General features: G+C 28.1%; 1 protein-coding gene across 4 annotated transcripts in view; it reads left to right on the top strand.

Annotated features, from left to right (window-relative positions):
• LOC123264286 overlaps positions 1 to 24,111 on the top strand; it is a 90,617-nt gene that overhangs the window by 1,959 nt on the left and 64,547 nt on the right. For all 4 annotated transcript variants that reach the window (XM_044727509.1, XM_044727510.1, XM_044727506.1 and 1 more), the window contains 5 exons: positions 841 to 970; positions 1,581 to 1,745; positions 1,951 to 2,149; positions 6,389 to 6,513; positions 23,089 to 23,349. In XM_044727509.1, the coding sequence (XP_044583444.1) occupies positions 841 to 970; positions 1,581 to 1,745; positions 1,951 to 2,149; positions 6,389 to 6,513; positions 23,089 to 23,349 (880 nt within the window). The remainder of the gene's footprint in view (positions 1 to 840; positions 971 to 1,580; positions 1,746 to 1,950; positions 2,150 to 6,388; positions 6,514 to 23,088; positions 23,350 to 24,111) is intronic.

Raw genomic sequence — 24,111 nt, 5'->3', positions numbered from 1 at the left:
TTTGTTGACATTAATCTTTTTCATAAACTTGATTACTAATTAAAAAATAATTATTTTTAACTAAAAATTTAAATGTAATTTAATTATTACATTATGGAAATAAACGAAAGTGAATTGTTAACATACTTTATTATATATTAACAACTCCTTGCTTATATTTTTTTTTTTATTGATAATGGACTTTTTTTTTAATTTGTTCTTAAATTTTTTCTTCAATTTATTTGACCGATTGAGTTCGAATTTGAAAGAAATTTAAATCCAGTATATAAGACTTTCGCATCCTGTGAAACGGATCCAAATCAGTCAAGTAACATACACTTGACGCAACGAAATTCTTGCAAAAATATTCATAATGGTTTTTTTGGACCTCAAAACGTCAACTCCTCAAAACAATAACTCCTTTAACAGGCGAGACCAGTGATTGCAGTTTCAATCGGTTTAGCGAAACGAATGAAAATTTTGAAAAAACGTTTTTAGAGATAATAGATAATTTAATAAACTATTTCACCACAAAGTGTTTTTTTCGAAAATTTCATTCGTTTCGTGAAACCAATCGAAACTGCAATTGCTCTGCTGTTGGGAGTGCGACAGAGATAGTTTCGTTGAACTCCGTGAGAGCAAAGCGAGAAAAAGATGGGTCTCGGCTGTTAATTTTAATAGTTTTCAATTTCGTTAGCAGGATATTAAAAATTATTTAAAACGAAAAAAAAAACGAGAACTTATTATCACAAACCTTATTTAAAATTTATTAGGAATTTTCTCTTTTGTAAAAAAAAAGTGTAAAAAAAAAAAAAGTTTGTAAAAAAAAAATTTGTTATAATAAATTTGTTATAATTACAGAAAAGATCCTAATCAAGAATATCACAAACGGAGTTGGATTAATCGAGACGACTGTAAAGATGATTTTTGGGCTGCCATTCGATCTAATTATGATTACATTATGGATACAAATCTTATTGATAGCTGTAAAGTAAGAAATCAAATTTATAATTATTTTCTGTCCTCCAGCCAGAAAGCGCCAACTTTCGGACCGCTGTGCTAAACAAAGTTGCCGCTTTCTGGCTCCGTCGAACAGAAATAGTATGTTACTTACCTAGGCCCGTAAAATAAGAAAAGTCTCAGATCACATGTAATTGTTGGCGGAGGCGAAGCCGAGGTTGACAAACATGTGATCTGAGACATTTCTTACTTTACTGGCCTAGCGTTAATATACTAATACTAATATATTAGCACGTAATATACTAATACTGACCTCGGTCAGTAAAGTAAGAAAGCCTCAGATCACATTTTTGTTGACCTTAGCTTCGCTTCGGACGACAATTATATGTGATCTGAGATATTTCTTACTTTACTGGCCTAGGTATGTAATATACTATTAAGTCAAAGTTAAAAATAAATTTACCCTGAATAAAAAAAAGTATTGAGACAAAGAAAAAACTATTGAAAAGTATTGGATTGACTAGAAAACCAATACTTTTCAATACTTTTTTCTTTGTCTCAATACTTTTTTTTTTTATCAGTGTAATCGTAATAAACTTGAAAATGTTTGTTTAATTTGAAAAATTCATTTTCATTATCAGGAAGCTAATGGAGAACTCATTTGGGATGAAGGTGATGTTTCAACATTATCATGGGGCTTGAAAGAAGTAAGCTGTCAATTTTCAGAGTTATATACTTGGCTGGGTATTTTGCAAGAAATGGTTTATTCTAAAGAAGAAAATCTTCTAGATAAAAGTCTTCGCGCTGTGAGTAAATTTATTATGAATATAATTTTTTCAATAATATATAAATCATCGCTCTATGGTTTTAACTTAAGATTTCACTAATTTAAAGATAATTATGATACAGAAGAACGTTTTTAGTATGATTCTTCAAATTAAAACTATAAAAAATTTTGCTTCTTCTGTGAAATTAACAATTTTGAAGATTGATTCTATTTTTTCAATTCAGGCTCACATGGAGGAGCTTCGACGTAAGGCTTATCGACGACGATTATTTAACGAACAAGCAGCAAAACTTGTGGCTCGCACTCCTTCTCTTCGAGATGAAGTTGCATGGCGAGTCGACCATTTAAATGCTAAATGGGAGCTTGTTGAACAAATAATGGCCCCAGCCCAACCTACTTCTGACCAACAAGACGTATCCGCTGGTAAGAAGTTGTTTTAGATAATAATATTTTTGCCTCGGGCGAAAGTGACAACTTTTCTGTCCCGCTGCGCTAAACTAAGTTGCCGCTTTCCGCCTTCGTCCGGACAAAATAAATAGTATACACTCCTCGGGAAGTAAGAAAGCCTCAGATCACATGTTTGTTGACCTCGGCTTCGCCTCGGCCAACAATTACATGTGATCTGAGACATTCTTACTTTACTTCCCTTAGGTGTGTAATAATATACTATTTTTAACAGCTGCTTTAAAATTTTTAAATTAGAGCGTGTGATACGCGACAAGTACGACGGTTTTGTGATAGTTGATCGAAGTTTAAAAGTGTGAATAAAGAAATATTTCTATAAAAAACATATGGTCCGTTTCACTGAATAAAATCATTTCTAGTAAATAATGAATCCGTCTATTTTTTTTTTTAAACTTAGTGGTTGTTTTTTAATGTAAAAAACTACATTAAAAGAAATATTCTCTGAAAACTTGAGTTGTTACTATAAATTTAGTCAATTTGATTCAATTCTTTTAATGAATTTTGAAATTTTTCTCTTAATCCCGAAAAGTCAGATCGACTTTTGACATTGCATCACTCTTTTATGCTAAAAAAAAAGAGTTGAAAATCGCGAATCTTATGATAATTAGTCAACTTATTCAAAATATTTCACGGTTTGAAATTTTTTTTATTTGTTTTCTTTAAATTAAATAACTTCCAGAATTTGAATTCTTAGAATTCAGAAAGCTCGAAAAAGTTTAAAATTTTCTATCTTCGAGCATAGATGAAGAAGTGCACAGTAAAAATTTTCTTACCGTTGTGGCAAAAAAAAAGTTTTTTTTTTCAAATGTTCCAATTAAATATTGAATGTTGTTCTGTTAAAAATCTTAACAATCTTGACATATTGAATCTCTCAGTCTCATAGTTTATATTTGCTTGAATAGTTTATTATTTAATATGTAAGAATGTCAGTTGATATAAAAGTAAGACTTTTCAAATGTTACTATAAAATCAAGAATAATTTAAGTTGTCAAGCACTTTTGATCATTAATAGATGTAAATGACACTTTTAAAGTATTAATTTTTCATGTAGAAGCCGTACCGATGTATTATAAAATAACGATCGGAATGTGATAAATTGACCGACCATCATTTCTTATGCACGGTGTTGTCATTTTTAACTAATAATATTTTTTAAATATTTCTCTTTTAGAGATTTCATTAGATCTCGATGTTTTAAGTAAGCTATTCTAGCCTTTTTTACGAGCATGTTATGATATTTGCAGTTGTTTGTGTAAACCTTGCATAACTTTTGAAGGACTTGACCGATCAAAACGTAGCTTGCGACATTCGTAAAGGCCTCCCCAAACTTAGATTCCATAGAAATGTGAATTGATTATGCCTGATAAATTTTGAGAGATTTAAAAACATTTTTTTTTTGAGTAACTTTTAAACTGCTGTATCACTTTCAAAATATAATCAGATCTTAAGCTTACAAAACAACATTGATTACCAGATGATAAAAATAGTTTAATATTATCAATAGTTAGATATGATTTGACGGATTATAATATGTATTTGAAAATATTTATTCAACGATTTAATCTCTACAATTTCAACATGAGCTGCATGAAATTATTAAGATTTGATTTTTGAAAAAAAAGTGAAATTGTCAAATTTTATGGGTTACGATATTTCAGAACCTAGGTATCGCGAGGTACGAACAAAATGTAAAGCTAAAAAAAAACTTGATTTTCGAAAATCGTAATGAAAACAATAACTTTCTTAATTTTGGAAATTATTGATTTTCATAGTTAGAAGTTACAATTCTGGAAAGCGGTTGTGACCCTGCAGACTATTTCCGGAATTTCCGTATAATTTGAACTAAAAACGCTAAAATCATAGATACTTGCTAACGATTAAGGTCTTTCAAGTTCGAGGATGAGATTCGTAATTTGTTTTTGAGTTCCCTGAGCTCAGAAATTGGACGACTGCTTGGATAACTTTTAGAGTGATGGAAACGAAAAATTCATGAAAAAAATCTAAAAACTTTTCTCATCAAAGAATCGAAAAGGACTTGAATTTTTGGTATCTGGTAACTTGAGGAAAATAAATCATTTTTTATTATTAATCTTTTGTAAGAGATTCGTGTTATCTTAGATGGATTTGGTATTGTTGATGACTATTTAACACGGCATCGTTTAATTTTAATTCGTGAACAGATAAAAAGAATTTCTCGCGCCAAGAAAATTTTGAGGAAGACCAAAGTTATTTTGGATAAAAAAAAATTTCTTAGCACAAAAAATTTTGATGTCAATCGAGAAATTTTTTAGTTTTCCTTAACATTTTCTTAAACCAAGAAAATTTATCCTCAAGTTAAGAATTTATTTCTCTGTGTGAAAAATTAAACTGACATTTTCTTCAATATTGAGTATAATATAGACAGTAATATAATATCCTTCTGTACAGTTAACTCGTCTCTAGGTTAGTAGCGGTTGTTTTTTCAAGTAAAAATTTTTTCCATCAGCTTTTTTTTTTTTTTTAATTAATTTATTATTATTTCATTTTTCATTGAAAAAATTGTTTTTTTGTTTTATTCTATTACGTTCTCGGAAATTTTTAATTTATTTTAAATTTGATTAATTAATATTTTAATTAATTAATTATTAATCGAGGTATTTTGAAACGGAAATACCTCGAGCTAAGAGATTTTTAGAACGTCAACGCAGCCCAGTAGACTAAACAGTCTACGTTGTGGGATTTGGACTGCGTTGATGTTCTCATAGGGTAGGTAACCTGAGATGCAACGTTGCTAAAAATCTGTATATAAATCTCTTTGTAAAAATTATTATACATACATTCTGTCTTCAGACTTCATCTGGAGCAGTCAGTCCTCGGACTTAGCAGAGGAGCAATCTCTGCTGGTCCGAGGCTGAACCTGCCTAATCCTTTTCAAATAAATTTTATTAATTGTCAATAAATTAATATGGATATTTATTAAAACCTTATCCCCCAGGGTGTAAGCGCTTTTATTAGCTGTTTTCCACTCTGGTGAAATCGCCGAAGCGCTAGCCAGCGTTTAGGCACTCCAAAATCACCTACCTGAGGCAGGTTAATTGAAAGTAACATAAAATTTTATAAACTTAAATTTTAAAAGTGACTTCGCGGAGTAAACCAGTGACACGACCCACCTGGAGTCTATTGACATCCTAACGAGGTCAAAATCTGGACATAAATAATATTTAATTAATTTACTCAAAATTTGGGAACGTAACAATTCATTTTTTGTTTTTTACCCATACATCATGTAAGGTAAAAGACCCAGTTATTGACACTGTCCTAATTATTAATTGACACTTGCAATTTCATTTTAATTAAAAAAAAAATTAAGAAAACGGTTGACCCTGAAGGTCATCTCTGCGACTTCCCGCTAATTCCATACCTAAGCGCTTAAAATTGCACTTATGACGTTTTTGAGCTTTTCGAACTCAAAATTACAATTTATGTGTTATTTTGAGCTCTACGAGCTCAAAGAGTTAGCAGTTATGTTTTTGAGCTCTTCGAGCTCAAAAGCCTGATAGGAGATTAATAAAACACTATTATTAAAATTTTCAAACTGCAATTACTTTTGAATGAATAAATCGATTTTTACGTGGTTGGCAGCATTCGACACAGTTTTGCGAATCGTATGATTTACTTTTTAACACAAATTGATTAGACCAAAAATTTTGGAGAAATTTGAAAAATTCAATTTGTTCAACAACGATAACTCACGAACCAATTAATCGATTTCGACGTTCGTGGATAAGATCGCGGTGATTTTATGAGCTCACATAGTTATATCATTACATCAAAAACGATCCGAAAAGAAATATCGGAGTTATGTTAAAAAAAAACACTTGTTCCCAAATTTTTCGTCAACGATATCTCTCTAACCAATCAACCGATTTTGATTTTCTTTGCGGTAATTGACGTTATTTTTTGAGCTCTAATAATTATTTTATTTCATCAAAAACGACCCAAAAGGAAATGTCGAAGTTATGTAAAAAAAAACACTTTTTTCGAATTTTGTCGACAACAATTCATAATGCGAATAATTGGTTATGTTTTTTTGAATTTTCCAAACTTTTTTTTTTAATTTTTCAACTATTATATTTCACGACCGAGTCAATTGATTTCGATACACTTTGCAGTGTTCGACGCCATAGCATGTGTTTTTATTACGTTTTCCTTTTTCAGACTTTGAACATGAAGTCAAATGTCTTAGAAAATGGTTACGTGAAATGGAATCTCGATTACAACCTTTGAGTTTCCAAGTCAATTGGACATTTTTGGAATTGGAGGAAAAGGCAACAGAGCATATGGTAAATATAATAATTTATATTATTTATTAAAATAAAAGTAAAACTACACTATCACTATGTATGGTATTTTTTCTACAATCGATTGGTAGTGATTATAATTTTTTGTTACCATCTCCATTTATTCATACTCATTGATAATGATCGAAGTCAAAAGTAAATTTTGGTTTTAACTTGCAAATTACCTCAAATTACCACTGTTTTTGACTTAAATAATATTTTACTACTTGTTGAGGAGTTTTGAATCACTGAAATATTTAATTTACTTTTAATAACAACACAAGAACATCGTAATAAAAGAACATGAGATTGATATACTACACTAGTTCACAACTCACGAATGATTTTATTATATTAATAAAAGTCTACAAAAAATTGCGTGATATTGACAATTTGAGTATAGCGCTCTACTTCAAATGCTACATTTTTTGGTTATTTTAAATTTCTATTATAATTTAATTATTAAATTTTTTATTTTAAAAAAAGTATATTATTGATTGATTATTTCCGTGTTTGTTCAATAAAATGTTGACTAGTATTTTTTATGAATCAAAAAAAAAATCTAAGGAATCGAAAAGCTTCAATTTATTTAATCGATATTGTAGTGACCAAAATAACCAAAATAAGCTGTTTAATAATTCCAGTGACCGACACGTAGGATTGCCTGGTAAAATTCAGTATTTCTTCCCTCATCTAATACCTTTATTTGTCTTTATGTTTATACTTTTATTGAAGCAAATGCATTTGTTTCTGTAGATTCATAACAATAGAAAAAATCCTTTTCATTATTCCATAACGATAATTTAAATAATTGTTATGGTTTATTCCCTTAGGTGGTCGAAGCAATTTATACTCTCCTATAAGTACTTATTAAGTATTTTATTACAACCTTCGGGTTACCTAACCCTCGCTTGTAAAGATTATTTTTTATACCTTTCGGCTATTTTTTCGTCTTATTCATGCACTCAGAAAATTCCAAAAACGTTCAAGCTGAAGTTTGATATCTTTAACTTATTATATTAGTTATAAAATTAATGCAAACTTCAATTTTGAGCATATTTTAAATTTAAGCAATGGAACAATTCAGTTAATATTTGTAGTTTACTTAAAAAATCGTAACTATTTAAGGAGTACCGTCAATATAGTAAGAGTTAAATGTAAAATGCATAGTCTCGGTTGATTTATGTAGTAGATTTAGCCATACTACGCGGTATTGGAGAAATAAAGATAATTTTTCTATTGATTATTGCAATTACATGCTCTGAATCTATACTCTTGATATTAAAAATAATTAATACGTTATTTTCCTTCATTGTTTCAATTTTTCTAAAAACTTGAACGATCATTTTTGTAAAATATAATAGAAACTACGATTTCTAATGAAACTCAATATTAGATGAAAAAATTTATAAAGCCAATAACTTTTTACTAGTTCCCCGTAGCACTTTAAAAATAATAATATCATTATTTTACCATAATCTAATAATGAAGCAAATTTCATTAATTTTTACTACAGGGAGTACTATCCTAAAAACTGATATCTTATTTTAATATACGCCTATGTAATGGTTAATCATACAGCTTTTAGAGGAAAAAAATTCTTTTCACTGTGTTTACTTAATATTCAATGTTTGAGTTTGGACAAGTAAAACGGGCCATGAATCATGCACTCGTATAAACACATTTTATCATCAAGAACTATTTCTTTCTTGCAAACTCAGTTATTTTAAACTCAGTTATGTTTTCCATCTTCGCTTCTTAAACAAAAAATTACTTTTCGTTTGTGAAGGACACGCATAGCCTGGTTAACCAACCATTTTTTCATTCTGAAAGGATACTCAAAAAATAATGATCCCACTTGTATTTCAATGTGAAAAAAAAATCATTTAGTGTCAGTTTCACTAATGTGACCGAAATACATTGAAACGATAAAAAAAGTATTTCACTTACTGAGGTCAGTATACGTCGTCTGTAATCGTGGGTACTGCGTATCCATTCTGATTTTGACCCGGTCATAATAACTGTATAGAAGAGATTGAGACCTTCCACTTAAGGTGTTAGCTCCCTTTTCTAGATTGGCGATTTATAACATACTTCTTATAGGATTGAAGTAAAAATGTTAACTCATGATGAGGATTTTTAGAGTAATATTGAAATGGTCGTCCATAACTATGTTGAGTTATACAGTTATACTTTACTTCTTACTAATTTCGATTGTTTGCTATTTCATACATAATATAATATCAATAATCTTTATGTACAGTTATCTGTAAATTAATTTTTACGGGAACCCTAGAGTGGAAATAGTTTCAATATTGGAATAAAAATAATTTCAACACGTAATTTTATTGAAACGATAATAGACAATAAAATTGAAAGTTCAATTTTTCTTGAATGTAAATTAGGAATGACACTTTTGTTATATGAGAGAAGTTATTATTACTCTAATTAAATGGATCTAGAAATTGTAGCTTGAGAAAAAAATAGCCTTAGATAGAATTAAAAAAAAAAAAAAAAAAAACAGATCTAATGTTCTCGAAGGTTCTTACCGTCAGCTTTTAATTTTTTAGAAATTATGTGAAAACTAAAAAAAAAAAAAAAAAAAAAATTTTGCTTGTCTTCTCAAAAATCTATTGGTTGCAATGAATTTTTATCAAAAAATATTACTGTGACATCAGTTGAGCGCTAACTTTATCTACTCACTCAAAAATTTCATCGTAGAACTTGCTTAAACAACTTAATTATTTACAAAAAAAATTTTTTTAATTATCATTTACCAAATAAATGAATGTGGAAAGCATGGCTCAACTCTGTAGAAAAGATGTCATAGGACGTACGAAATTCTTAAAAGATTTTAATAAAAACTACTAGTTTAAATTTTAATTTCTTCATGAATTATCCAATCATAATTATAATTATAATTATATTGACCATTAAATATGGAAATGATCTTGATGAATAATATACAAAAATTTATTCCTATTCTGACCACTGGAAGTTATTTTTGATAATTTTTTAACGTAATCAGCCGTACGTGCTGAATTCAATGAAAAACTTAATAGATATCTATCTATATCGAGAATTTATCTTTGTAGCTTTATATCTGAGGTATCGCTTTGTTGAGCTTTACTAGACGTGTGTAAGTAATACAAATAAAAGAATAATAAATAATGTTACAAACTTAAGTTACGGGAGTCACCGACAAATCTTTATTTTTATTGTGATCATTGACTATACACTAAACAGCTGCTCTTTAGTAGCACATGTATATTTTCATTAATCTTTTCAAACATAGATCTAACTTTCATCGTGTATTGTAATAATTTTACTTTCAATTCTATTAAGAAACAACTACTTAGTAGATATCGTTATTTGTAAGTCTATACAGAGCGGAAGGGTCATTTGAACTAAGAAAATATTGCGTAAGATTGAAATTATTTTGAATGAAATAAAAAAATTCTGTTCGACTACTCATTTGTTTGAAAAAAAATTTTTTTCTCATTACTTCCAAATTTTTGAGCTTGAAGTGTTTAAAATGTATCTGGGTTACATTTTTAAGTTTGAGAATTTGAAAAAAAAACTTTACAATCCATAGTTTTAAGCTCAAAGAGCTTAAATATCTCACTAATTAGTAGGAGAGGTGGGAGGTAAAAAAAAAAAAATTATAGTGACCAAACTTTTTTTTTTTGTCTCTGGATACGGATTTGGTTTCATTATGCTGCAGCCGTTAACCTACCGTCACTCGCACTATAGAAAGATTTCTCGCAAAATACTTCTTGACCTATGTATAAGACGTTGAATGTGTGCGAGTAAGACAGTATAAAAAATTCGTGCGACGGAAAGTTAAAAATTAAAACTTATAATGTCGGACGAAATAGGCTTCTCACAAACTATTTTTTTTTACACTATGTTTTTTTTTTTTTTTTTTTTTTTTTTAAGCATCTTTATGGTTTTTAATTTTAGGATGGATAACGTTAACTATGTGTGTTCAATTTACTCCTTACTCATTTTTTTAGTGACAAAAAACATTTACAATGCTTTTCTCAAACATCTGATGGAATCAAAAAATTACAGAATTCTATCTTGCCAATAATTTTCTTTTTCAAATGTCAGAAATTATAAGAAAATCATTTTGCTTCTAAAAGCCTATTTTGCTTCAATTTTTTCATACTATTTCAAATACTTTGAGATCGAAAATAGATGTCGTAAGTTCCAGGGATAGATTAACTGTTTTCCGTATTTTCTTTTGCAGATGAATAAATATTTAATATAGATTTCATTTTTTTTAAATAGATTATATCAGTCAGGGTTTAATTTATGAAAATTGATAAAAACAAATAATATATTTACTAACGTAATTTTATCCTTCGAACATCATGTAACTGGTTAATAAAAACAAGCGAATTCAGAACCAGGCACGTGCAGGCACATTATATTATTGTGACCAATATTACTTATGGCATGTGTTTGCGTGTTAAAGAGAGCTCAGTGGCACACATACAAGTTTACCACATATTATTATTTAGTTTTATATAGCAGAGTAAAGAAACAAAAAAAAAGTATTTCTGCAGGTGACTTTGACGTATCCATTCTTTCTTCACATTTGGTAAAAGGGTTTTTTTTTCTCGAGAAAAAGTTGAATTTTAATTTTTTTGAAAAAATTTACTCTGCGTCTAGTAATTTCAATTGAAATTTCTCTGTTTCAAACCGGAAATATTATGAAAAAAAAATTTAAGTAAAAATAGTTTTACTTTCACGAGTAGATTGGATCTAAAGGCTTCTTTATTCTATAGATTTTTAGGATCTATAAGATCGTACCATGTGTTTTACAAGGACATCATTCCAGTTGTTTATGGGTAATAATAGGAAGATTTGTTCATTACATTATAACATACTAAAAGAATCGGACACAAAATACAATATGGTGATCTCACTAAAGGAAGAGAAAAAAGAGTAGGGAGAATTGCTAGGCATTCTCCAAGTCTGAACCCGATGTTTGCCGAGGCAAGCTGTTCGGTTGTCTACGTTTATACTGGTAGTTATAGAGTAGAGCGACGCTAACTCAAGTTTGTTGGCCAGAGTAACCGTTTTACAGCCGTCGGTGCTTTGTGAACTATTTTATCAGTCTATAAAATATTTTTACTTTATTTGTGTGATTCATACTATGATAAAGTTTAATTGTTTTAGAATTAATTTTAGTCATAAGGATTTTTTTAAACCATTAATATTAGTCAAAGGACTCTTTAATATTAAAGTTATTTGAAAGTTTTGAAATAATGCCGGTTATCTTGAGATTTTTTACCCAGGATCGTCTAATTTAAATGAACTTTATTGGGCTTAATTAAATAAATAAATATGGCAATTAAACATGTGAATAACTTTTTTTATTAAATTCAAGTTTCAATAATGGACAAAATAATTGAAAAAATACCACTAAATATTTACTTAAATGTAAATTCGATTTGTTTGGCTCCAAACATATTTTCGAAGATTTTTGGAGTTAAAAAAATGTTTAAAAAATAAATTGAAATTTCTTTGACCACTGCATAACTTTTTGAACATGTCCGACTAAAAGAAGTAAAGTAAGAGTATTCAAGCAGTATACTGATCGGCTCAGCAAGTCTTTCTAGGAAGAACAAGTACAGAACTCTCAGAGGCTTCGGATTCAAGCCAAGAGTTTAAAAATCTTCAGAAAATGCGTTGGCGGCTGGGCATCGACCTCATTTACATCCATTTGTCGCTTATAAATAATTGTTAGAATAGTTATCGAAAAAATATATTTTTGGGATTAGATTGAATATTTTTTATCTCCGTAAATTAAGTGGAAAAGTGTGTTCATGTTTTGAATTCAGTAGAATAAACTGTGGTAAGTTCATTTTTCAGCTGAATTTTTAACGTTATCGGCATATTGCTTATCACATATGCTAATCTTTAATCTTATAAAACTGTAAAAAAATGAAGAAAGGTTTCATTTACTATACCTTAAATCAGACATATATATTTTGTATCGCAAGGCTGATAGAAAAAAAAATCGAAAAGAAAAGTTAAAAAACAAACAGAAAAAATTTCCTACTTCCTTCGACGAATAAATACTAGAACACGTGGATACAGATTACATACTTAGACGACATTCGCGGTTATTGAAGTCAGTCGCTTAAGGTCGAGTGAGTTCACTCAATTCCGGATCGTATAACAAGAAACGATGACTTTAAAAGCACGTTTATAGATAAAATGCCATTTATTAAGTTGACATCGTTGCAAAATCATCCATTTATTATGGTCTTTTTGTTTTGTAAAATTTATTACCCCCACAAAGTAAAAAAAACCTGTTGATTTTTACTAAACTTTAAATGAGATTTAAGTCTAAGGTAAAAATCTTGAATATAAGAAAAATTTCTATTTGTATAAAGCTAAAAGAAAAAAAACATCTCTATTAGAAGTAAAATGATTTTCATTAAGATAAGAAGCCATGTTTCTGACCTTTTAAAAGAAGCATTTAACGTTACGTTAAAATGTATATTGTAAAAGTCACTTGAAAACAAGTTTATTTATTATATCAGCTAGTTCGAAGTAGGATTTAGAATAGGATTCTCTTCACAAGATAATATAAGTGATATAATTATCAGGTAGATTTCATAGAAAACTATCTATTACATTTGCTTTAATAATAGAAGTCAGTTGAAAGTATGTCTTATCATCTCTTTAATAGTTACGTTTCAGAAACATCATCATTGGTTAAAAAATGTTTGCATGTATGTACACATATGAAGTATATACAGCGTGGCTTGTAGATGAAATTGCGCCCACAACTTTTAACGGGTCTTCATGAAATTTATCATACTTTTTTTATGGGCAATACTTTAAATGAGCTTGAAAATGAGCGATTAAAGTAATTAAGAATTAATAACCTTTTAAAATAGTAAAAAGTATGATTTTTGTAATTTGATTTGCAAATTTCCTCTAAGTTAGGTCGAGTCTATAGTCAAGTTTGAAAGTAAATTTTTCATAAATAAGTTGAAATTTACAAAAAAATTTTAACATATTTATAAGCAATTCACTCCCAACAATCTCATTTATTGTAATAGTGCAACAGAATGAGTGAATGAGAGAATTAGCAATTATAATAATCTAATGTGAATAAAAAGATTGAATATTATGTCTAAACACTGATTGCACCTATAATCCTTATCATATCTTGACTAAACTTAATACACTTATTTGTTGAACAATTACCTTGAACGAGCCTAAAAATAATTATTTAAAATGAATGATTTTATTATTAATTATAACTTCTGAATAAAAAAAATATATTATTTGAGTATATTTAAAAAAATTTACTTCAATAATAATAATAATAATAATAATTTTGATTAAAATTTTTTTTAATCTTAAGAGCCAGTTTTTCAATGTGGAATAAAATTTTATGCAGGATAAAATTATTATTGCCAGTATATCTAGATCCGAACAAAAACAGTTTCACTGTAAAAAAGTCGCGCCAAGTCCACGTTCATAAGACTATTAGGAAAAAAAATTTTTTTTTTTCTTTACAAAAAGATACAAAATAAAAAAATTAAAAAATCCGAGTAACCGATATGATTGTTTATGATTTTCGGAAATTAAAAAAAATTTTATTGTAAATTTAAAAATTAAAAAAAAAATTTTAGAACGTATTTAGTGTGCGCGGTTGCAAAATATTTTACTTTTAATGAAATTCGTAAAATCTATTTACTAGGACTTTAAAAAAATTGAAATACACAATGACGCACACCAAGTACGTTCTAAAATTTTTTTTTAATTTTTAAAATTAAAAAAAAATTTTTTTTAATTTCCGAAAATCATAAACAATCATATCGGTTACTCGGATTTTTTTATTTTTTTATTTTGTATCTTTTGTAAAGAAAAAAAAATTTTTTCCTAATAGTCTTATGAACGTGGACTTGGTGCGACTTTTTTACAGTGAAACTGTTTTTGTTCGGATTTTAGTATTTTTTGTAATTATAATGAAAATTTACAATTGATAACAACTTAAATCTCGTGTTGACTGCATTTTTTACTGCAAACTATCCCCTTAAAGCTACAGTTTATGTAGATGTAATTCCAGTGCACCCTGGCGGCCATAGATGCAAGCTATGAATCACTTTTTACTGTAGTTGCGTGTCTATAGGAAGGATTACTATACATTTTTATTTTATCTAGTCTGTGGCGCTGATATTCCCCATCGAAAAAAAGTCAGGATCGAAATTTCTGGGCTTACTATAGTTTGTGCTGATAAAATTTAATAATTTTAAGTGAATTAAGTGTTATAATTGATTATAATTAATTAATATCAGTAAAATAAAGTATAAATTACTTTTATAATATATTATTTTGGAAAAAGGAGAACCATATAATTAAATAAAATTTTGCAACCTCGAAATACCGTTCTGCTTACAGTAAACACAGTTGGTAGTCTGGCGCTCCGTTTACAACGGATTTGAACGGAACTTGGCGCCAGATTCTACCGAATCTGGATATACGAAGATATATTTGAGCATTGAATAAAATTTTATCCCAGATTGAAAAACGGGCCCTAAATAAGATGTACTGAACTTTCTGTCAATTCATTTACAGAATTAATGTTGACTATTTTTTTTTTCGTATCGAAAATAACCAATTTATAATGAAGATTGACAACTTAACGTTTTAAAGATATATGAAAAAATAGACTCTTCTTCCTTTTAAAATAAGTTAGTCTTATGAGGTCAACAATTACAAAATTAGGTTCACTTATTGGTTTTCATATTCTAACAAAAATGATTTTTATAAAAATAATTTTATTTTTTATTTTTATCTAAATATTTAAACTAAATACTATAATATATTATTGACCTATCCCTGGGAATGAATGATGTTGTCTTATTATACATAATTGTCTAATAATGAATTTATAATATCCGATATAATTATACATTGTTAATTTACGGAAAAAATTACTTACTTAAAAAAAAAAAAAAATTATAATAAAAGGAATCAAAGATTGCATCTAATTTTATAACCTGATTAGAGAAATAGAGAATAGATTTTGATATTTTTATCGGATGATAAAAATCGTGGGTGTCTGTTGGATTTCAACACGTAACCGCTCTGCTATCAATGCAATATGCTGATCACTGACTCAAGTCACGTATATACATACATTAATGGACTGCGTTTATTTGATTTATTTAGACTCAAACGAAATAGAAACCAATAAGCATCAACAAGACCGTGGACCGTTATATTATTTATGTTGTATCCTAATTTCGAGGATTTTTTTTGGCCGTAGTTGTAACATATATTAAAATGGCGCGTAAATATTCGTAGATTAAAAAAAAGTTTTTTTTGGGGTTCCTAATTTTTTAAAATTACTAATTTTGATAGCGAAATGTTAAAAATCTGGAAAACGAAATGAATTTTATATAGTTTTCAAAAAAATTTTGAGAGTTAACTCATTAATTTTTCAATATTTAGAGTATCAATTTCTAGTCATTAATTGATCAATAGGAACAGGAAGAAGTTCGTTCAGATCAATATAATTAATAATGGTAATGTTCCAAGTACGTCCTGAAAGTCCATTAAAATTGTTTCACTCCTTAGGCATTATTATTATTATACTTATCATAATCATTATTATTATTCGCTACAATAATCTTTAATTAGATGATTTTATAAAATAACAACTGTTATTTTGTATTTTAGTATGAAGATTGAACAGTTAACTTTAAAATTTTCTAAATTCTTTTTTTTTCATACTGTTCTTTAAGTTGCATATATTTAATCGTTTTTAATACATTTTTCATATCAGATGTTATTTTGAATAATGTGATCTAAATTAGTAGGTATGCTTGTACCCAAGTATTCCAAAAGCATGTGCTAACATAACATTGAGAGTTCAAGATAAAATATTCTGCTTCGTGGGGATATTTCTGATGTAAAATGTAATTTATATAAGTATGCACACTGCTCTTTATTTCGTGCATATACTTAACTGAACGCCAAGCTTTTCATTATAATGATTGACACTTAACTAATGTAAATGAAAACTAAGAGTGAGATCGTTTCTCACGTACTACTTGTTTAGAAGAGTCTTTTAAGAACTTAACAAATACAAGTCTATATTTACAAAATGTCCAGTATAAGATGTAGTCGAAACTTTAGACAAATCTAGACAACCTATTATTGTGTCAAAATTGTGTTTTTTGTTAATAATTTGCTTCCTGTAAAGGATTTGAGCTCTCTAAATTCAATGTCTGCAGAATGTTGGCTAAAAAGTCAGTTATCCTCTGAATTTATAAATTTGATTATCTAACTACATAGTCACTAACTATATTGAAAATACCCCTTAATCAAAACGAATTATCAACATGAAATTCATAACCACAGAGATTTTTAAAGATATTAATCATAGAACCGTTGATAATACAACCAAAAGTGGAGAAAGTAAGCTAGATTATTTATCTCAAGCTATTTCACGGCACTTTAGTATATTTAAGTATACACTTTCCTATATAAACAGTGAGAGGAAACCACAAGTACTTATTTAATTCACTAATTAAGAAAGAGTAGAGTTAGAAAATGAGAAAAAAGTTTAGTTTTAATTCTCAAAACTTTTTGCTTTTTACGTATACTGATGGTTTCGTATATTGTAAAATAAATTATAGACAAGAATATTTTTTGAATTAGCATCATAATAGTGACAAAACAATGTAAAAAAGTTTGGAAAATCCAAAAGTTCACGACTCATAATGCTCATTTAATTATGAAATATTAATAAAATAAAGAATGCGAAAAAAATATATAAAACAGCTGAAATAGCACGATAATGCTCAAGCGCCTCTAGTGGGATAAATGTACACAATATATATAGAGATATACAATCTTCTGGTTTTTGTTTTATTTTATTAATTTTACATAAACGACACTGAATTACCTAGCCATTCGCATTCGGTGACCTACAATTCTTTCAAAATATTAAAAAAAAAAAAAAAAATTTTAACTCAATTAATGCATTTTTTCGCAAGTTACAGTGTTTTCAGAGTTTCATAAATGACGGATAGGAAAATTTTTTGACCTATTTTGATGTTTTTTTCCGTTTAATTCTATTGCACTAAATCAATTTTTGAAAAGTGCCAAATTGATCTCTATTAAATTATCTTGATAATAGTGTGCAAAATATACTGATTCCGTAAACTAACAAGACTATAATAATAAAAATATTTGCCGAAATGAGGCGAAAAAAATTTTTCGATCGTAAAGCACTCCCTGATGCTTCGCATCATGAGTCGTGCAATTAAAGCGTTTAAGCTTTCAAATGGTCAACAACTGAGTTATTCACACATTTTACTTTAAAATCAATGTTGTTACTAACATTCAAGATCAAACAATATTCTTGCAACAATAAGTATATCAATTTACTTTATGTCAAATTATAATTTATTTCGTTGAATAAAAATAGTACAAAGGCACTTAAAAACCTCTAAGTAAATATTTAAAAATGTTTGAGAACAAACAAAGTAACTTGCAACAATGAAAGATATTTTTTCTGTAATGATTGTTTCGGTTTGATTGCTGCAAAACTCGCGATTTAAAAGTTATATTTACAATTATCTTTATGTAAGCAATCAAATTTTTTTTTTTTTTAACAATAAGTAATTATGAGTTCGCCTTTAAAATAAATTTTGTTTAGAGAATGACCTGTATACATATTTTCAATGCAAGAACCTTTTCCAGTCTAATTTTTACGGTGAAAGGAAGATCACATACATCAAATATGTCATAATTCGTTCGTTTAAAAGCATCTGGGGTATAATTTAATATAATTTGAATCAATTAACATTAATTTGAAAATAAATTTCTTATTCCAAAAATGATTGATACTGATAATAAATGAGTGAAGTTAGTAAGTTTTTTAATTTTCGAAAAATAACAAAACAACTATCCTGATTGGCAGATTTTGTCGAAATCTAATCATTGCATTTGTCCTCACAACACAACCATACAATAATTTTTTTGTTTTCGATTCAGGACAATATATATAATCTATATATAATATATATATATATATATATATATATATATATATAACCTATATATATATATATATATATATATATATATATATATATATAACGTGGCTTATAATGACGATAGCGTCTGCAATTCTTTACTTATTCTTTAGACAATTTCCGAGGTCAAGTATTAAGTTGAGTCAAATCAGGAAATCGTTTTAGAAATGACGGTAATGCAAAATAAAACAAAATCACTTTTTTACTGTCTCTTCTGGAAATAACTTTTAAATATAACTTATAAAGTTTCCGTAAGCTGCATCTGAAAGCTTATTAAATAAGCTATAATTAGCAAATCTTCATACTTTTATAGAAATTTACGATTGCATCCCTTTAGTGATTCTGCAAATTTATGTTAACACCGTAAAATCTACTTCCATTTCGTCTGCTGAATGAAATTTTGTATCATTTTACTATCACCTTGATGTGAATACTATGAAAAATTAATATTTAGACACTAATTTTTTTATATTTTGCTAATAATTTATTAGCTAACTGTAAATTTAACTGGATCACTTGAGGTTTATTTATCCCTAATAATGTGTAATTTAAAAGTAAAACAACCGCTAAATAAAGAAAAACTATACCTGAATAAGAATAAACAAAAGAGGTATTGTTTTTACGGTACATTGATTACTGGTATTTGATATTCAATCGGAATGCTTTAGTGATTTGAAAATTTTTTTTTCTATGTATAAAACTTGCTCAGTTACCGATGTTAATAACATCATATGATTTAACCTCAATGAGTTACTACTTTCCAGAGAAATCTTTTAACGTTCATATTTAATATGAATGTAAACAAGTTATTGAACTTACAAAAAAAATATTTTTGGCATTAACTTAACACGATATGACGCTGAAATAAAATCTATGAAATAACGCTGTGCATGCTCTATTACAATTTAAAAAAAAATTGTTGTTAGAATCAAATGATATTTGTTGATACCACAAAATTAAAATTCTTTAGGATAAGTAAAGCCACTTTGTCGTCAAAACAAATGAAATGAATACACGGAAAGAAAATTGAAGGAGTTTTTACTATTTTACTATTGTAATTTTTATTAAATAAAATAGTAACGGTGGACTATGCTTCTCATTTAGTAATTTTTACGATCTACTATTGTAAATTTTATCCAACAAATAAGACTAGCAAGAGTCTTAAAAAGTCGAATACTATAGAGCAAATTATACAATATGTGTTTGTGAACTTTACAATTCAACTATTGTAAAAATTCACAGTTGGTTTTTTTAAAAGAAATATTAGGGAGGGAGAGAGATAGAAGGTTGGACTAATTGGTACCTGTACCTGTACAGTAATCGAAAAAAGAAACCGACATTTTCGTGCTATCTGGGAATCGAACCCAGAACTCTGTGTTGGCAGCCAGAGACTCTCCCTCTACGCTATCCGAGGTAAACTAAGACCCATATCCTTTAACATTTACATAAACTCGGAGTCTAGCGCTGTGCACGGCCATCACTCACACTAATTGAGAAACATTCCAATTCAACTATTGTAAAATTTGCTATAGTTCTATTGGAAAGATACAGAGGCAGCACTGGAAATTTTCATCTCTTACTTTTTACAATAGTAATATCGTATTTTTTCATAAATAAATAGTATTTTTTCTTCTAAAATATTTGACAATTAATAGTAATAAAAGTATAGTCCAGCTTTACAATAGTTGTATCGTAAATTTTCCCAGAAATTTTTTCCCATATAGAAGTTATGGTACATATAAAACGATTATAAAGTATAAAAAGTCAATAAAAATCAAATTAGGTCAATTTATTGAGGAGATATCACAAAAAAAATTAATGAAGCAAAAAATGACCTTAGTGGTCACTCAGGTCACAGAGGCTTCAAATTTCTTTTAAAGAATATGAAATTTTCCACTTTAACTTATTCTATAATTTCGTAAAAATCTTGTTCATCTCCAATAAAAATAACAAAAATAAAAGTGACTACTTCTAATTTATTTCATTTTCTCTATTTTTTTTTTTTAGTCATGATTTGTAGTGGCCCCGATTTATTCAGATTAGTAGAGTAATATTTTCTGTGTAGTATCTTATAACAACCGCAGGAATTTATCGTATATAGAGACTTACGGTCCAGAATAAAATTGCTTATTTTATCTTGAATCATATTTTTTGGGTTTTACCCTTAACTTGTAGGTCATAAAAATACCTTATAGTATGATGCAGACACACGATATGTTGTATCAAGATTATTGAACCTGTTTAAATAGGTGAAAGTTTTGAATGTATATACATATATACATTTTTTTGCTGAAATGGCAGATAAAAGAAAATAACGGTACTTGGACAGGATATTAACTAAGTTCCAGTAAGTTTGTTGAGAAAATGATTAAGCATTCACTTGTCATGTTTGGTAATTAAAGGTAATCATAAAAGGATTTAAAAATTAAAATTTCATGCATTTTTTGAATAAAAAACTCTTGACTACTATAGAAAGTTTCTGTTTTGAATACTAATGACAATGACGAATAGTAAATTCGATCAATGAGTTATATCGCAACTAATAATAAGTATACAAACTAAATTATAACAATCATTTTACTTAGTATCGATAATCACGTTAGTAATACTTGAACATGATAACTTAGATAAAAATCGGAAAAGCGATTTGGAATATTCATACCACAATGTCTTTGAAATAGTATGACCAATTCACTTCAAAATCGAATAAGATTTAAGTTTTAATAAATTACGTCAAAATCAATTGATCCGTTCAAAAGTTATCGTCAAAAATAAAAAAAAAGTGTTTTTTTTTTATTTTTTTTTAATAACTTCGAAATTTTTTATCGGATCGTTTTTGTAACCACACCCTTCTTCCATCAATTGTGAACATCGCTTCATCTCCGTACTTCACAATAATAAAATTAAAAAATACAAAAAATTATTAACTTCCCACCCAATAATCACAACAATCACTGTATAGTTATATTATATAGTGATTTCAATGTATGCGTAGGTTTGAAATATTGCAGTACCGATTATATTTACTTCTTTATTGATCCTGTAGCGTTATCCTGTGCTTACTCATATATCCATAGGTATATATTAACATTAACAATACATACGGTAGTGGAAAAAATTTCTGTCTCAACGAAATGAAACAGCGGTAATTTTAGATTATTTACTATAAAACTAATCATAATTAAACGAAATATTAAGAAATCAGAAAAAAAACAATTAAATATAATGATACGTTTTATTCGTAAAATTATTAAATTAAAAATAAATTATGTTTTCTGTATTGTGCTTGATGTTTAGTTAATCTTGTGGTGTATTTTTATCGATTATTGTACTAAATAAAAAAAAAAAAATGTATGGAATTTTAATTTGAATATTAAAAGGTCGCTCGAAAAAATCTAAAGTAATGCACTAATAAATTAAAAAAAATTATGAGCGACCTTTCAAAATTTAAATTTTGAACTGAAACTTTCAGAAACTTATTTTTTTTGGTCTATAAAATTATACCGTAACGAGAAAAAAAATTTAAAAAAAAAATTCGGTTTTTGACGATTTTTTAAATTTAAAAAAATTTGGAGCGACCTCTTAAAAATGTTTATTTGAGCTGTCCTTTGGAGAGGGCTCTTACAACATCAAAAACTAACATTTTTTCACTCGAGACTAAAAAAAAATAAGTCGGTTTTTTTGCGTCACCCTAATATATATCTACAGTAACTACGGATTTCCGACTTATTCACTGAATACTTGGCATCGGCAACCCTCTAGATCTAGAAACTGTACATTAGCGTACCTTGAGTTTTACAACCGGAAATGAGTATCTTAGTTTCACTTATTAACTAACTACTAATTACATTAATCCCCTTATTATTTATTGTGAATAATTATCAATATATCCCTCTATATTCCTGGTGAATAGATAAATATAAATACACTCATGATTATTTTGAAATTACTGCCTATTTTTTAAGCTAAGCAAATTTGAGCTGCTCTGTTTCAACTCAAAATCCAACTCAAGTCTTCTAGATTCACGACATATATTAATTTTTTAATAATTATTTCAAATATGTTTATAATATTCTTTGGTTATAAAAGTAAATCTCAATCACTACTATTACGGCAGATCTTATAGAAACGAATTAAAATTTTAATTTTCGTAATTTTTTTTTGCAAGATTCATAATTGAACAAAGAAGTTAACTAACATTTAAATGTTAACAATTTTTACGTAAAATTCGAAAGTTTGCAATCTTAAAGACATGCAGATTCGACCAAGAATATGTAAATTTCGAGCTATTGGATATTATTTAAAAACAGCTATAATACTAAAAAATCGTTTACTTTTACTTACAATAACCTTAGACTTTTTAAACCTTGAAAATACGTCAAGTTCAACATCTAAAAAATTACGAACAATAATTTCAAAACCAAATTTTTTATTTACTATAAATATTTATTTGTATAAAAAAATTTTTTTTTATTTATTCAATAATTATTTACAGGTTCTACAAAAGGATATCGAAACACATGGCAGAATAGTCAATTCTATCGTCAAGTTAGGAGAACGAGTTTTCAAACAACAACAATGTAATTTCAAAAACGATTCAGACAACAATGAAGAAAAATCAGAGAATCAACAAAATCGTCAATCCCAAGCAATCCGCGTTGCTCGATCTTTAGAACGACGTTGGCATTTACTTTTTTTACGTGCATTAGAATGGCAATGTCACATCGAAACACTTGCTACTCGTCTTTGCAATAGAGTAAGTTTGAACTGATATGATAATTCTTTAAGTAAAAAATTTAGTAAATAGTTATCTACCTTATATATTTCATCTGTGCGTGTGTTTGTCACTGAACTCCTCCTAAACGGCTGGACCGATTTTGATGAAATTTGTTGGTGTCTTCAGGTGGATTCGAGAATGGTTTAGATTCATAATTCAGTCCACGGGAAAATGTTTATTTAATTAAATGTTTTATTCATAAATTGTTGTTGATCTTGGAGTGTTTTACATTGGATCCGGCAGTCAGCACTGTGATCGCAGTATCGAATATTCAAAAAAATTTTATTTTAATTTCAGTGTTGTAACGGGTTTTTTTCCCGCTCATTGGCCCCTTAATTAATTTAATAAAATACAACAATACCTAGCAAAAATGATTCTAAATTAACAAGGGCGCCACCAAGATTTTGTATCTCGGTTCCTGGAACCGGAAACCAGAGCTGAGCTTATAATCTACAGGGAGAGAGAGTGGAGGAAGGTGGTCTGAAAGAAATAAATTTTTATTTAACAAAAATGACCGGTATTTATTTAACAACAAAATAGAATAACAACTCGTGCCCTCGCACGTACAATTAACAACTTAAGACTACAGCCTAACTAACGGCTGACCAGGACTTCTTAAAACTAACAAAAATTCTTAATCCTACAGTACCCTCATATGGAGCGTCTATACTGCAGTTTCTAACTAAGTCGCGCTGTCCACCGGACCCTCACGCTCTATCAAAATTCTTAATCCTGACGGTA

The sequence above is a fragment of the Cotesia glomerata genome, linkage group LG4 (genome assembly GCF_020080835.1).
Source record: "Cotesia glomerata isolate CgM1 linkage group LG4, MPM_Cglom_v2.3, whole genome shotgun sequence".
NCBI classification, from domain to species: Eukaryota; Metazoa; Arthropoda; class Insecta; order Hymenoptera; family Braconidae; genus Cotesia; species Cotesia glomerata.
This window is presented reverse-complemented; position numbering and strand designations above follow the sequence as displayed.